The following is a 13,932-nucleotide window of genomic DNA, read 5'->3' on the forward strand; positions in this document are numbered from 1 at the left end:
CCCAGGCGGGTCTCGAACCCGCGGGCTCAGGCAATCCACTCACCTCAGCCTCCCAAAGGCGCGGGATTACAGGCTGAGCCACCCAGCCTGGCTATCCAAAGTTTTTATCTGGAAGTTTTGAGAAGGTTGCATCAAAATTTGCGGAAGAAAACGACCCAATTTGTGACAAACAGGCGACGAATTCTTCCACCATGACAACACACCTGCCCAGACCACGCTGAGAGTTCAGTAGTTTTTGACCAAGAACGACATGACCCCCGTGTCCAACCCTCCCTATTCATCTGATGTTGCCCCTAGTGACTCTTTTGTTTCCCTGGATGAAAAAAGTCCTCAAAGGGAAACATTTGGCTGATGTGGAAGAGGTGAAGCAGAAAAAGGCAGAAGCGCTAAAAGGCGTCAAAACGGACAAGTTCAAAAACGGTTCTGAGTCGTGGGAAAAGTGTCTCCATAGGTGTATTGCATTAAACAGAGAGGACTTTGAAGGGGTCTGTAAGAACAAATACACAAGTTTTTTACAAATAAATTCCAGGTTTTTTGCCCCCCCCATATTGATTTCTCTTCTAAGAAGTAGTAGGTGCCTCTAAGTGGGTGGCTAAGTCTGTAATCCTGAAATAGAAAAGGATCGCCTAGCTGACCGGGTGAGCTAAGAACTTCAGTCCACAGGACACAGGTTAAGGTGAATCGAGGTGAATTACTGACGTTGGTTTGACTTTGGACCAGGACAGCTACCTCTTTTTCCTGATGTCGGTAAGTATGGCAGCTTTGCTTCACTTCTGATGGGGCATGGGAGTCCAATTTCAACGGGACCTTCTCTGAAGATCTGTTCAGTATCTCTTAAGCAGCGCGCCTGGTGACAAACAGAAAGTCAGGCTACCCACCCGGCTACCACCGAGGGGACAGAAGCCACTCAAGAGTCCTCGGTGACCACAGCGCCTTCTTTTCCCTCGACATTCTGATCCCATATTCTGGGAGTCCGTCCTGTTTTGTGCATCAGCAGAACTGACTCACCCCCTTCACATTTCCTGGACTGACGGGATTCTCCCATGCTGTACGCTTCATCCCGCCACAGGCAAGAACAGACAGCCCACGGACGGGGAAATGGCTGACACGAGGGACGCCATGTCTCCCAGAGGGTTTGTTCTTGGATATGGGAATTCAGCCCATGCCAAGGTAGCAAATGGCAAAGCAAAAGTTGCCCTGGACTCGGCGTTCTTAGGGCATTCTGGAGATGATTCTAGAAAACAAATCTTTCCCCCAGGCTATTACATAGCCCGAAAATATGAGGTCCAACAATTAGCTTCGTGAACCACCCCTAGAACCATTGCTGAATATCACGACGGTCACTTTCAAAGCACTCCCCGTGGGATGCTATGCCAGTACCTAGTCCACCTGTCAAAGCAGTTTTGCAATTCTTTTTCTGGAATGACCATCAGAGCCATTGTTGTTTTTTGTTGAGGTCTGACAATGAAGTTTGCACACTTGCCACCGTGTGCTTACGTTGGCAGCACTGTACAGACAACTGTATTGGAACTCCCTCCCTACTCACCTGACTTGACCCCCAATGACTTTCTTTACCCGAAGATAAGGGAACTATGGAAAGGAAGACCTTTGATGACATTCAGGACATCAAGGTTAAAATGACGATGGCTCTGATGGCCATTCCAGAAAGAGGGGTCCAAAATTGCCTTGATGGGTGGCCTATGGCGCTGGCTTTGGTGCATGGCCTCCCAAGGGGAGGACTTCAAAGGTGACCGTTGTGATATTCAGCAATGAGGTATGGAGCATTTTTTCTTTTCCTTTTTATTTTTGAGTCAGAGTCTCACTCTGTTGCCCAGGCTGGAGTGCAGTGGCATGCCCACGGCCACCGCAGCCTTGACCTGAGGGGCTCAGATGATCCCTCTGCCTCAGCCTCCCAAGTAGCTGGAACCACAGGCACACACTACCATGCCCAGCTAATTTTTTGATTTATTGTAGCGACGAGGTCTTGCCAAGTTGCCCAGGCTGGTCTCGAACCCCTGAGCTTAGGCAATCCTCCCACCTCAGCCTCCCAAAGTGCTGGGATGACAGGCTTGAGCCACCACACCTGGCCTGGAGCACTTTTTCTACGATGGTTCATGAACTTAATTGTTGGACCATAAAAGCTGGCAATGACCACTCCATGGTTTTAGTGAATGTAAATCTTTCTGCCCTGCATAATCCATGAAGAGCTTAAGATTCGCACAGTACACGTAAACATCTCAGCGGGGGAAAGGGTGCAAAGATGGACGTCAGGGACAAGACATGTGCTCAGACACACTCCACATCCCCTGTGGGGCGTGACAGTTCAAGGATAAGAGGACCTAGTGGCCTCGCTGGGTGGAGACGCAGGCCTCTCCTCGCACACAGGCCCACCTGCTGGGTGCTCTCAATCATTGCCAGTGCTTCAGCCATCAGCTTCTGGTTTATGCCACAAAGGTTGGCCACCTTCGTCTGGCATCGGTGGTGTACGTTCATGCCACATGCTGAAAGGAAGGATGGGGCGTGGTGAGCAGGAGAGGAAGAAGCCCCTGGGGCTGGCAAGTGACTCTCTGGAGGGAGGACAGAGCCCTGTGGGTGGGGAGGAGCCTGCTGGCAGCCGAGGCTGGCTCTCCCTGGGGTGCAGCGCAGGCTGGAATGGAGGGGTTCCCTCCTGCTCTAGACTGGGCCCGAGCAACCCCTTTCCCCTCTGGAATGAGAGGGGTTCTCTGTCCTCCAGGACGAAGCCTTTGCCATGGAAGGGAAATGAGGGTAATGGCGGTGGAGGGTGTGTGTGTGTGTGTGTGTGTGTGTGTGTGTGTGTGTGTGTGTGTGTGTGTGTGCGCGCGCTGAGGAGTCGGAGTAGGAGAAGGTAGCCCGGAGACCACCTGCTTGCCTTAAGGAGAACTGGAGGTGATAAACTAAGAGACTTGGCCACTGGCCAGGAATGGGGTCCCCGGGAGGACAGCTCGGAGCTCTGAGAGGTGGAAAGCACCAGACTAGCTGGGTCCCCTGGGAACAGAACTGAGCAGATGAGTGGGACTTCCGGTCACTTGCACACAATGTAGACATTTCATGTATTGAATTAAAAAATATTTTTGGCTGGGCTCGGCAACTCAGCCTGTAATCCCAGCGTTTTGGGAGCCCGCGGGTTCGAGACCTGCCCGGGCAACTGGGCGAGACCTCATCTCTACAATAAACCAAAAAATCAGCTGGGCATGGTAGCACGCGCCTGTAGTTCTAGTTACTCAGAAGGTTGAGGCAGAAGGATCACCGGAGCCCAGCAGGTCGAGGCTGCAGTGGCCGGGAGAGGCCACGGCACTCCAGTCTGGGTAACAGAGTGAGACTCCAAGTCAAAAAAAAATAAAAAATTTATATATATATATATATATATATGCATATTTTGTAGAGACAGAGTCTTGCTTTGTTTCCCAGGCTGGTCTCGAACTTCTGGCCTTAAGTGATCCTCCTGCCTCGGCCTCCCAAAGTGTTAGGATTACAGGCATGAGCCCCTGTGCCTGTACAATTTTCGTTTGAGGCTACCAATGTGAAATCCTTCCTTAGGCGCAAAGAATAACAGAAGACGGTGGGAGCAGGGAAGGCTTGAGGCCCTTTGACCCCTTTGCCTCCCTCCCTCGGGAGGCTCTAGGACTGTCTCATAGGTAAGAAAGGCCCAGAGGCAGCCACACCCATCTGACCTCCCCCAAGCAAGGTGACAGGACTTGACCGAGCCAAGGTGCCTCTTTTCGCCTCTCCCGCCCCTGCACAGCCTTCGCTCTTTGAGCCGCTCCTTAGGACATCATCTTTCTAAGTTCCACGAGCATCTCGGCTTTGGTCAACAGATGCCCTCCTAAGAGCTACTCAGAAGACACCATGCCACACTCCTCGGGGCCAGGCGTGCAGCCCAGGTGAAGGAAGGCCGGTGGCAACGGTTTGACAGAGGCAGGCACTGAGGCTTGAGGACCTCGAAGCAACCAAGACCCAGTTACAAGCAAACCGGCCAACGAGCCTCTCCAGAATGCTGCTGGCATTTTCTGATTGTGGCAGGCACGGAGATTGAAATATTATTGTGGGTTTCTTTTCCTCCCTAAGGGGTTTCCCTTCCCTGGTTTTCCTGCCCTCACCCCTTGCTGTGACACCTCCTATGGGAAGCCCGGCTGCGCTGTTCTTTGTGTTGGGATTTGAGTGGGTCGGAAAAGGAAACCAAGGTGCTTGCCAGGTGTTCTGAGGAGGAGGGACCCAGACAAGTGTCTGACAGGCAGCAGGGACGGGAGATCCCACCGGAGGGAAGGGCCCTCTCGCCTGTCATGAGCTTTGGAACAGAAGGGCAAGCTTTTGTGGATCCAGGAGAAAGGGACATCCAGCGCTGGCTTGCAATGCCAGGGGAGGTTGTGGCAGATGCCTTCAAGGACTCGGACCCAGGGACCCCAGCTTTCAGAAAAACGACACCTCTCTACATGTGGTGCAGAGGCTGCAGGCTTTCTCAGTGTGGACTTGGGTGGAGACACCCACAAGTGGGTGCTGGAGACCGTTACCCACGTTACCCCCAGGCCCCTGAATACACAGCTCCCCGAATCTCGCCTGATTCTAGGACGTGTAGAGGGGCCGGACAGTTACTAAATGAGAGTCTGATAAAGTGACTTCAAGGTCATAAAGACACATGAGTTAATGACTTAAACTCACATCTATGACTTAGTTACAGAAGGTAGCTCCAAAAAAAGGAGTCAAAGTTTTCTTTCATCTTTGTCAGCCACGTGCAATGTCATTCTAGATTTTGCTAAAAAAAAAAGAAAAAAAGAAAGAGGAGTGTCTTGAGCACTGGTCAGGAGAGGAGCCACGTGCTGACCATAGCCAGCACAGCCAGGACACAGTGGGACCCTGGGTGAGTTGTGATCCTCTTGGGTTCCAGGCGAGGGGTCCCCGGCACTGAATGAATAGGTTTCTAGTTCCCAGATCCTGCGATTCTGGGTGAGTCTTCTGATTCACAAGCCCTGAAAACAGCACCATAAAAAATGAACCTCCTCTTCCTGTGACCGAGGGATCTTTCGCGGGTTGGGGCTGGGGTTGAGTACTTGTACGTCTGTCTCTCAAGGACACTATTACGGCATCGTGGCATTCATTTTGGAAGATTCAAATTTTGCTTCTAAAACATCACTATAAAAATAAAAATATAAGCCGGGCATGCTGGCTCACGCCTGTGATTATAGCACTTTGGGAGGCAGAGGTGGGAGGATTGCCTGAGCCCAGGGGTTCGAAACCAGCCTGGGCAACCTGGGGAGACCTTGTCTTTACACTAAATGCAAAAATTAACTGGGCATGGTGGCACACACCCCAAATCCAAGTTACTTGGAAGACTGAGGCGGAAGGATCACCTGAGTCCAGCAGGTTGAGGCTATGGTAGCTGTGATCGTGTGATTGCACTCCAGCTAGGCAACAGAGTGAGCCTCCAGCTCAAAAAAATATATATGATATATATATAAGATTTCCAAACTCCAGCTGATAGAAATCTAACCTCAAATACTACTTGCTTCTACAAGAGTCTAGAAGCAGGAATTGGTAGTAGGCACCATATAGCCATGCAGCCTTCCATCTTCTCTGCTTATTAGCACATTTGAGTGCAAAGAGCTTAGCACAGTGACTGGCACTGAGTAGGTGCTCAACAAACACAACTTTCCTTTCATCTCCATCATTTATCGCATTGACGTGGATACTCAAATATTTAGTTAAGCTGTTGGCAGCCCGAGTCAGTAGTTTTCACTATCTCACTCTTCCTCAGATGATCCATAATGACACAAAATAAAGCAGCATTTTCTATGTAAACAACTATCAATGGTAACGAGGCCTAGTATTTATGAGGTTTGACAATTAGGTTGGGGAACCATCCTAGAATAAGTGCTTCGGACCTCACTGCTGAATGTCTCTATGGTCACCTTTGAAGTCCTCCCCTTGGGAAGGTCTGCACTGAGGTCAGGTGTCTAGTCCACCCATCAAAGCAACTCGGGAACTCTTTTTCTGGAACGGCCATCAGAGCTGTGGTCGTTTTTTTGTTGAGGTCTGACGGTTAAGTTCATGAACTCACCACCATGCGTTTATGCTGGCAGCACTGCACAAAACAACTGTGTTTGAACACCCTCCCCACTCACCTGATGCGGCCCCCCACAATGGCTTTTTTCTTTACCCAAAGGTAAAGGAAAAAGGGAAAAGAAGACATTGGATGATATTCAGGACATCAGGGGTAGCACGATGCCGGCTCTGACGGCCATTGCAGAAAAAGCGTTCCCAAATTGCCTTGATGGGGAGACAGGTGCTGTCATCTGTGCAGAGCTTCCCCAGGGGAGGGCTTCGAAGGTGACTGCCGTGATAGTCAGCAATGAGGCATGGAACACTTTTTCTAGGATGAGTTTGCGAGCTTAATCGTCGGACCTCGTATGCATGGCCATAGCCACAAATGTTCATTGGAAGTGAAACCTTTTATGCACACGTTCAAGATGGTTTTGGATGGTGCCCCAACTCCAACGTGTGGGGTGGGACTTAGGATGTAGCCTGGGTGGCCCCAGCTTCGCTTTCCTACGCAGTGCTCCTCAACGTGAGGCTGTCAGAGAGGACTGAGCACAGCAGGGTTGGGGCTTCACATGGCCCCTGAAATGGCAGCCAGACCTGTGCTCGTCTTCCATGTGGGAGGCCGGGAAGAAAGGCCACTGTCCCCGCTGTAAGGCCGTGAGTTTGTTACTAACCTATCCGGCGGTTCCTTGACCTTTGGGGGCCCCCTTTGACGACTATTTTCATGGAAATTGTCCTGGGAGAGACAGAAGACAGACAGGGGAGAGGCCACCGGGGCCTCCACTCAAGGAGCCGGCCGTGAGGAAGCGAGACGACAGAGAGAGGCGAACGGAGAGCCCAGGGGTGAGAACGATTGGCATGGGAGTGGGTGGAGCTGGAGCGAGGGGGCTGGGGGCTTGGAGGCAAGTGTGGAAGGCGTGAGGGGAAGGGGAGGAGGGGAAGGGAAAAGAAGGGGCAGTGGAGAAGGGGGGCTGCTCCAAGTGAAGGTGGTGGGAGGGAGACAGCGGGAGGGAACGGAAAGGGAGGAGAACGTTGGAGAGAAAGAACAACGGAGCGGCCATGGGCGCCGGGGAACAATGCCCAGAACCCTCGGGAGTTCTGAGCTGGCTCGTGGCTCTGTGGGGTCGGCTCCGCCTCACGCGTGGACACTCGGCCCCTGGACGTGAGGCCCGACCCGACCCATCCCAGGAGGCCCCGCCGGCGAGAGTCTGATGGTTCCTGTTTCTGGTGGCACCCTGAGAATCTGGGATGTTCCGTTTTTGCCGGTGAAATCTGAACATCCTGCCTCTCCGTGCCTTCTTGAGCAGGTGTGTTGGGAGGAGTGTGGGCTTGGAGGGCCAGGAGGGAATGGATTCTCAAGGCTTATGCGGACCCCCTGGGCTTCCTGCTTTGGGAAATGATTGGAAAACCTGCCTCGGCTAAGATGCCGCTTCTGGCTCTACCAGCCACGTGAACGGCCCGGGACAAGGGCAGGGAAGATGCTTTATACCTTCCGTCAGCTACCTCTGTCTCTTAGAAGACAACGACTAGCCATTGGCAGAAATTGAAATAGGGCCGCCAAGAAAAAAACCAAGTGGCTTATCCGCTTAGTGGTTCATCCTCATCTTAAAACAGGCCAGTGTTGCAGACTCTGAGTGATCCGGGCCCCGTCCTCACCCTCGTCCCCAACCCGAAGGCAGAGGAGTGCCTTATCGCGTGTCAAGATTGTCCCTTCCTGTTCCCCAATCCTGGTGTGACATCATCTCAGTCTCTAAAGGAGTTTTAGAGCCAGAAGCCCTGTCCTGTGTTCTTTTCTCCTGTGTCCCTTTTTCTGGGCGGGTCTGAGTAACTCCATCGGTAGAGAACGGCAGGTTCGAGCTTTGCCGTGACCCCAGCATTTGGGGAAAGATCAGGACACAGAGAACAGCCATCAGAGTAGGGCTGGCCTCTTGCCGGCACTTGGAGTTCACAGCGACGGTTTAGGGACAGACCCTCAAGCTAAGTGTTACAGGATTTCTCTGTGCAGGACCAAGTGACGGCGGACTGGGCGTGTAGGGCTTGCTCTTTGATGAGGTGATAGGAGTCTCACGAGCTGGTAGATGGGAGAGGGGCTGGGGCATTATGCAGCCACACCTGCCAGAACCAGGAAGGGGCAGCCCAGAGCCCACCGAGGAAATGGCAGGCTGGGTCAGAACGGGGTCTTGGCAGAGGGACCCATCAGAGGGGAAATACCGCCTCCTTGCTCCCCAGGGTCATGGTACGACAGCAGACGACAGGCCAGGAGGTTTGACCTTGAACCTGAACCGTTGTGGACTTTTCTGGGTTGCGAGGATGAGGGTGTGGTGGGGTGGAAGGAGAGGCTAGGAGTGGACTCGGCATTCGCGACCCCAGGCTCCTCCGGGCCAGGTGTGGGCGCCGTCCCTCTGCGTCCTCCCTCCGTGTCTTCCCTCCCGCCCCCCAGGAGGCCGCCCCGGGCCCCGGGGGGGCTCTCGGCAGGGCCACGCCCCCCCTCACTGGACTCACCGTCACACTTGAGCCCTTGCCTCGCCAGTCCCCAGAGGAGGGTCCCGCAGTGCTCACAGAAGGTGGGGCTCTTGTAATTGTAGACCTTGAATCGGTGCGGCATGTCGATTTTGAATCTCTCCTTGTGGAACTGAGAGAGAGGTGGGAGGTGAGACCCCGCACGTGGCCCCAGGGCCCCCACTTTCCAAGTCCTCGCAGGTCTCTTCGCCTCACTAGCAGGGACCGGAAGGAAGACTCCGTCATCTGCACCATGTGTTACATGTGTGACCTCTCATGGAATCCTCAAATACCCCACTTGAAGTAACTTCTGTGACTATCCTCCTCTTTGGACAGATAAAGAGATTAAGCACAGAGAGGGCAAGAAACTTGCCTAGGTCACACAGCTATGGAGCTGGATATCTAGCATGTACACTTCAAACCATCATTTTCATGTGTCAAGTCAGACAGCCCTGAGCAACACTAGGCAGGGCGAACCTGCCATCTGCATGGGGGAGAGCACCCAGCAGACGGCAGAAGTCCGAGGCATCTGCACAGACAGAGGAAGCTCAGAAAGGAGGCGTGAGGGTTACTCATTTAAATGAGAACTAAGGGCCAGGCATGGTGGCTCACACCTGGAATCCCAGCACTTTGGAAGGCCAAGGCAGGAGCACTGGTTGAGGCTAGGAGTTTGAGACCAGCCTGGACAACATATTGAGACCTCACATCTAAAAAAAGAAAAAAAAAATTAGCTGGGTATGGTGGTGCCTGCCTGTAGTCCCAGCTACTTGGAGGTTGAGGCTGGAGGATCACTTGAGTCCAGGAGTTCGAGACTGCCATGAGCCACGATCACACCACTGCACTCTGGGTGACAGAGCAAGACCCGGTGGCTCAGCCTGTAATCCCGCACCTTTGGGAGGCTGAGGTGAGTGGATTGCCTGAGCCCGCGGGTTTGAGACCCGCCTGGGCAACTTGGTGAGACCTCATCTCTACAATAAATAAAAAAAAATGAGCCAGGTGTGGTAGCGCGCGCCTGTAGTTCCAGCTACTTGGAAGGCTGAGGCAGAAGGATCGCCGGAGCCCAGCAGGTCGAGGCTACGGTGGCCAGGAGCGGCCACTGCACTCCAGTCTGGGCGACAGAGTGAGACTACAACTAAAAAAAAAAAAAAAAAAAAAAAAGACCCTATCTCAAAAAAAGAAAATGGACCGGGTGCGGTGGCTCAGCCTGTAATTCCAGCACTTTGGGAGGCTGTGGCGAGAGAATTGCCTGAGTCCGGGGGTTTGAGACCAGCCTGGGCAACTTGGTGAGACCGCGTCTCTACAATAAATCATAAAAACTAGCCTTGTGTGGTGGTGCGTGCCTGGAGTTCCAGCTACTTGGAAGACTGAGGCGGAAGGATTGCCAGAGCCCAGCAGATCGAGGCTGCAGTGGCCGTGAGTGAGCCACTGCACTCCAGCCTGGGCAACAGAGTGAGACTCCAACTCATTTAAAAAAAAAAAAGAAAGAAAGAAAATGAAATAAATGAGCGCCAAGGCAACGGTGCTCCCATTTAAATAAACAAAACTTCCCTTCCTATTTTAATATAAATATTTCCTTTTATCTTTTAGTCCAGAACTAGTGCTTTAACCTTTGGAAGATGCCCCCCAAAAAGAAAAGCTTCCTCTAGAGGAAATGTTTCTACAGGTTGGCAAATATGAGAGCCTCATGTAAGAAGCATTTTCACACCTATTATTCATAAACCGAGGTGGCAAAAGGCAGGGTGACAGTTCCTGCCAGGTGCAGCGAACCAACACGTCACAGGCATCATCAGTTACATATGTGACCTCTCATGGAATCCTCAAATACCCTACTTGAAGTAGCTTCTGTGACTTTCCTCCTCATCTGACCGATAAAGAGATTAAGCACAGAGAGGCCAAGAAACTTGCCTAGATCACACAGCTATGGAGCTGGAAATCTATGAGCTTAGCAGTCAGAAACAAAGCCCATTCATTCTCTTCTGTCTCAAAAACAAGGTGCAGTCAGTCCTGAACCACCTTCTCTCTCTACTCTCTCTCTAGGGGACTCTCTTTGGCAACTTTAAATCCCACCTATATGTCAGTCACTCTCAAGTTTACAGAGTTGGTCCCTTGTCCCCATGTCCCTTCCAAGCTCACGTAATATTGTCTGTGTGATGTCTGCACCTGGATGTCCACAGGCACCTCAGCCGGATGCGTCCAAGGTGGAAAGCCCCACTCATCCTCCCAGATCGTGCCTTCTGGGTTGCTCTACCCTGGGCGGTTCTGTCGCCCATCACATCGCTCAGCCTCGGGCATCCTTCTCTCCCTCCCTTTCACTCTCTACGTCCAGTCCTGTGGCAAATCCAGTCATGTCTAACATCCAAATCACTGAGAATCCACTTCCTTTGCTTCATCTCTGTGGCGACCACGCTGGTGCACACCACTGGCCACCTCCCCTGTGGGAGCCTTTCCATCCTCTAGGGTATGACCGTCACCCTCAACACACAATTTGCCCGACAGCCTCACCAAGCGGGCTTCCTACGACACGTCGCCTCAAATCCAGGCACCTTTCCAGGGTCCAGAGAAGCCCGCCATGACCTAGGTTTTGCCACATTCTCCAGCTCTGTGTTCCGGACTCTCTGGCCCTTGCAGCTCCAGCCAGACGGGTCTCATTTCAGTTCCCAGGACACGCTGGGCTCTTTCTGGCATGGTCTTTCAGCCGGTGCGGCGCCTTCTTTTTCCTGCTGTTCTCAAAACTGGCTCCCTTCACCCTCCACCTCAGGTAAGTGTTCCCTCCCTAGGGGAAATCCCTGACCAAGTGGTCTAAGTAGGTCACCTGGTTATCCTCCATCTTTGTACTGTTTATGTCTCTATAGCACATAATATCAACTGAACTATACATAGCTATCTATTGATGACCGATTTCTCCAGCTTTGCAGGACAGCCCACGAGGGCCGGTCCGTGTCTGTGCTGTGCTGTACATCGCAATAGTATAGTATCTTTCATGTATCAAATACCCAATAAATATCTGTGGAATGCAGAAGAAAATAATGGGAGAGGTCAGGTGCAGTGGCTCAGCCTGTAATCCCAGCACTTTGGGAGGCTGAGGAGAGAGGATTGCCTGAGCCTGGGGGTTTGAGAGCAGCCTGGGCAACTTGGTGAGGCCTCGTCTCTACAATAAATCACAAAGACCAGCTGGACATGGTGGTGTGCATCTGTAGTTCCAGCTACATGGAAGGCTGAGGTGGAAGGGTTGCCTAAGCCCAGCAGGTCGAGGCTGCAGTGGCCATGAGCGTGCCACTGCACTCCAGCCTGGGTGACAAGAGTGAGACTCTGACTCAAAATAATAATAATAATAATAATAATAATAATAATAATAATAATAGGAGAAGGAAGTCAAAGTATTTCATCATGTCAGGGTACCCAACTTGCCAGATCAGGTTCCTGTCCATTAGGTAAGATCTAACTTGTCTTCAGACTACACCTCAAAGTTCATTTCAAAGGAAATATCTGCCTCTCAGCATAAAATTCATACCTCTGTAACCATAGTCTTACTAAATATGTAAATCTACGTCTCTGTATTTTATGGTCACTTGCTTTTATCTATTCTTTTGCTGTCACTTCTAGCTGTAGATGGCACAAGGGTTGCTCTCATATAATTAACCAAAATTCTGCTTTCTGGCCACTTTCTACTGTATTTTTCTGGGAAAGGTAGACCCAGCATGTAAAAATTCTTATCGTGCTTTTCTTATGTATCCCTAGTTTTGGTAACAGGGTAATAATCACTATTTAAGAGGAAAGAGTTTTAGGGAGCTTGATGCTCATTGATAAACATGTGGACTCGAGTTCCAGCATTATTAACAAAAACTAGTGGGCTTTAAAATTTAATGTCAGGAGAAAATATGTCAGATGCAGAGAGGAACCAATACGTACCATGGTTTCTCGGCTATTGATAGCAGATCCTGTGCACTTTGCTATAACTTTATCGATACACTTCTTGTGAATTGCTGCATTACATTCTGAAAAGAAATAATCACAGCTGAAGATTTGCAGAAGTTAAGGAACAACTTAATAAAAAGAGTGATGACAATTCAACAGAAACCCTTCTTACTTACGTCGGCACTGGTAACCCTGTTTGTTCAGACCCCTGGAATAAAGCACATACTGATTTATTTGGATGTTTGCATCAATATCAGCATCAAAAACATTGAAGGAGTGAATGAGATGTTAGCCTCCTAAGGTCACAAAGCGTTTTCTGATAAGTAGCGCTGGTGTATCATTGACCAAAAGCATTATCCTTATATTTTTGAGTTTAAGCTGTTTTGTTAAAAGTGTGACAATGAGTTAAATAAACGAGAAGCTGTTGATGTCTTTTTCGTTACTGTACTTTCAAAGCAAACATATAGAGATTAAGATGCAGGACTGAAAATGCATCACACGGTCCTAGCAGCAAATTTCCACATGCTGGACTTAAAAATTCATTACCTTTGGGGCCAGGCACCGCGGCTCATGCCTATAATTCCAGCACTTAGGGAGGCTAATGTGTTAGGACCCCTTGAGGCCAGGAGTTTGAAACCAGTCCAAGCAACGTAGAGAGAGCTCATCTCTCCAGAAAAAGAAAAGTTCACTAAGCTCATGATAGATGAACAAAGACATGTGTGACACATTTTATTTTCTCTTTCCAAGTGTCAGAGAATATTTGCAACCAACAAAGTCTTGCGCTCAAGACTGGTTCCTGAGTGACATTCATTATGAGCAGTAAGGGAGGTTCAGGTAATCAGATGGAGGTGGATTGATGAAAATTCACCAAGTCTATTTGATTTTGGGGTGCCCTGGTTAAGCAGGAGCTATGTATGCATTAGCAGATTCTACACAGCCTAAAGGGAAGAGCACCCCTTAATAGGCGAGGATGCCAAGAACCAGACAGAGGAGTCATTTCAAGTTTTCACCCTGTCATAGCCTTGACTAAGTGGTTACTGAGGCTTAAACTGATCTCTGCTTGATGGCTGTTAAGATACTAGGCTGGGCTCGGTGGCTCAGCCTGTCATCCCAGCACTTTGGGAGGCCGAGGTGAGTGGATAGCCTGAGTCCACAGTTCGAGACCAGCATGGGCAACTCAGTGAGACTTCATCTCTACACTGAATCGAAAATCAGCCAGGCATGGTAGTGCACACCTATAGTTCTGGCTCCTTGGAAGGCTGAGGAGAAAGGATTGCTGGAGCCCAGCAGGTCAATGCTGGGGTGGCCGTGAGCGTGTCACTGCACTTCAGCCTGGACCATGGAGTGAGACTCCAACTCAAAAAAAAAAAAAAAAAGATACCCAAGAGCCTCGTAAACATTTAAGTCAAGAGCTACAATGCCCAAGAGCCACCTGTTGCAGACAGTAGCACCAGCACAATGGGC

The 13,932-nt window shown here is 50.7% G+C and overlaps 1 protein-coding gene across 3 annotated transcripts in view; it reads right to left on the reverse strand.

Annotated features, from left to right (window-relative positions):
- The window catches only part of PRKCQ (protein kinase C theta), a 90,604-nt gene that overhangs the window by 58,826 nt on the left and 17,846 nt on the right, over positions 1-13,932 (reverse strand). For all 3 annotated transcript variants that reach the window (XM_008063611.2, XM_008063613.2, XM_008063612.2), the window contains 5 exons: positions 12,645-12,676; positions 12,463-12,548; positions 8,557-8,686; positions 2,392-2,501; positions 730-847 (listed from right to left, as the gene is read on the reverse strand). In XM_008063611.2, coding sequence (XP_008061802.2) covers positions 730-847; positions 2,392-2,501; positions 8,557-8,686; positions 12,463-12,548; positions 12,645-12,676 — 476 coding nt within the window. The remainder of the gene's footprint in view (positions 1-729; positions 848-2,391; positions 2,502-8,556; positions 8,687-12,462; positions 12,549-12,644; positions 12,677-13,932) is intronic.

The sequence above is a fragment of the Carlito syrichta genome, unplaced genomic scaffold, assembly GCF_000164805.1.
Source record: "Carlito syrichta isolate Samal-C Ts95f unplaced genomic scaffold, Tarsius_syrichta-2.0.1 Scaffold306951, whole genome shotgun sequence".
Lineage (NCBI taxonomy): Eukaryota > Metazoa > Chordata > Mammalia > Primates > Tarsiidae > Carlito > Carlito syrichta.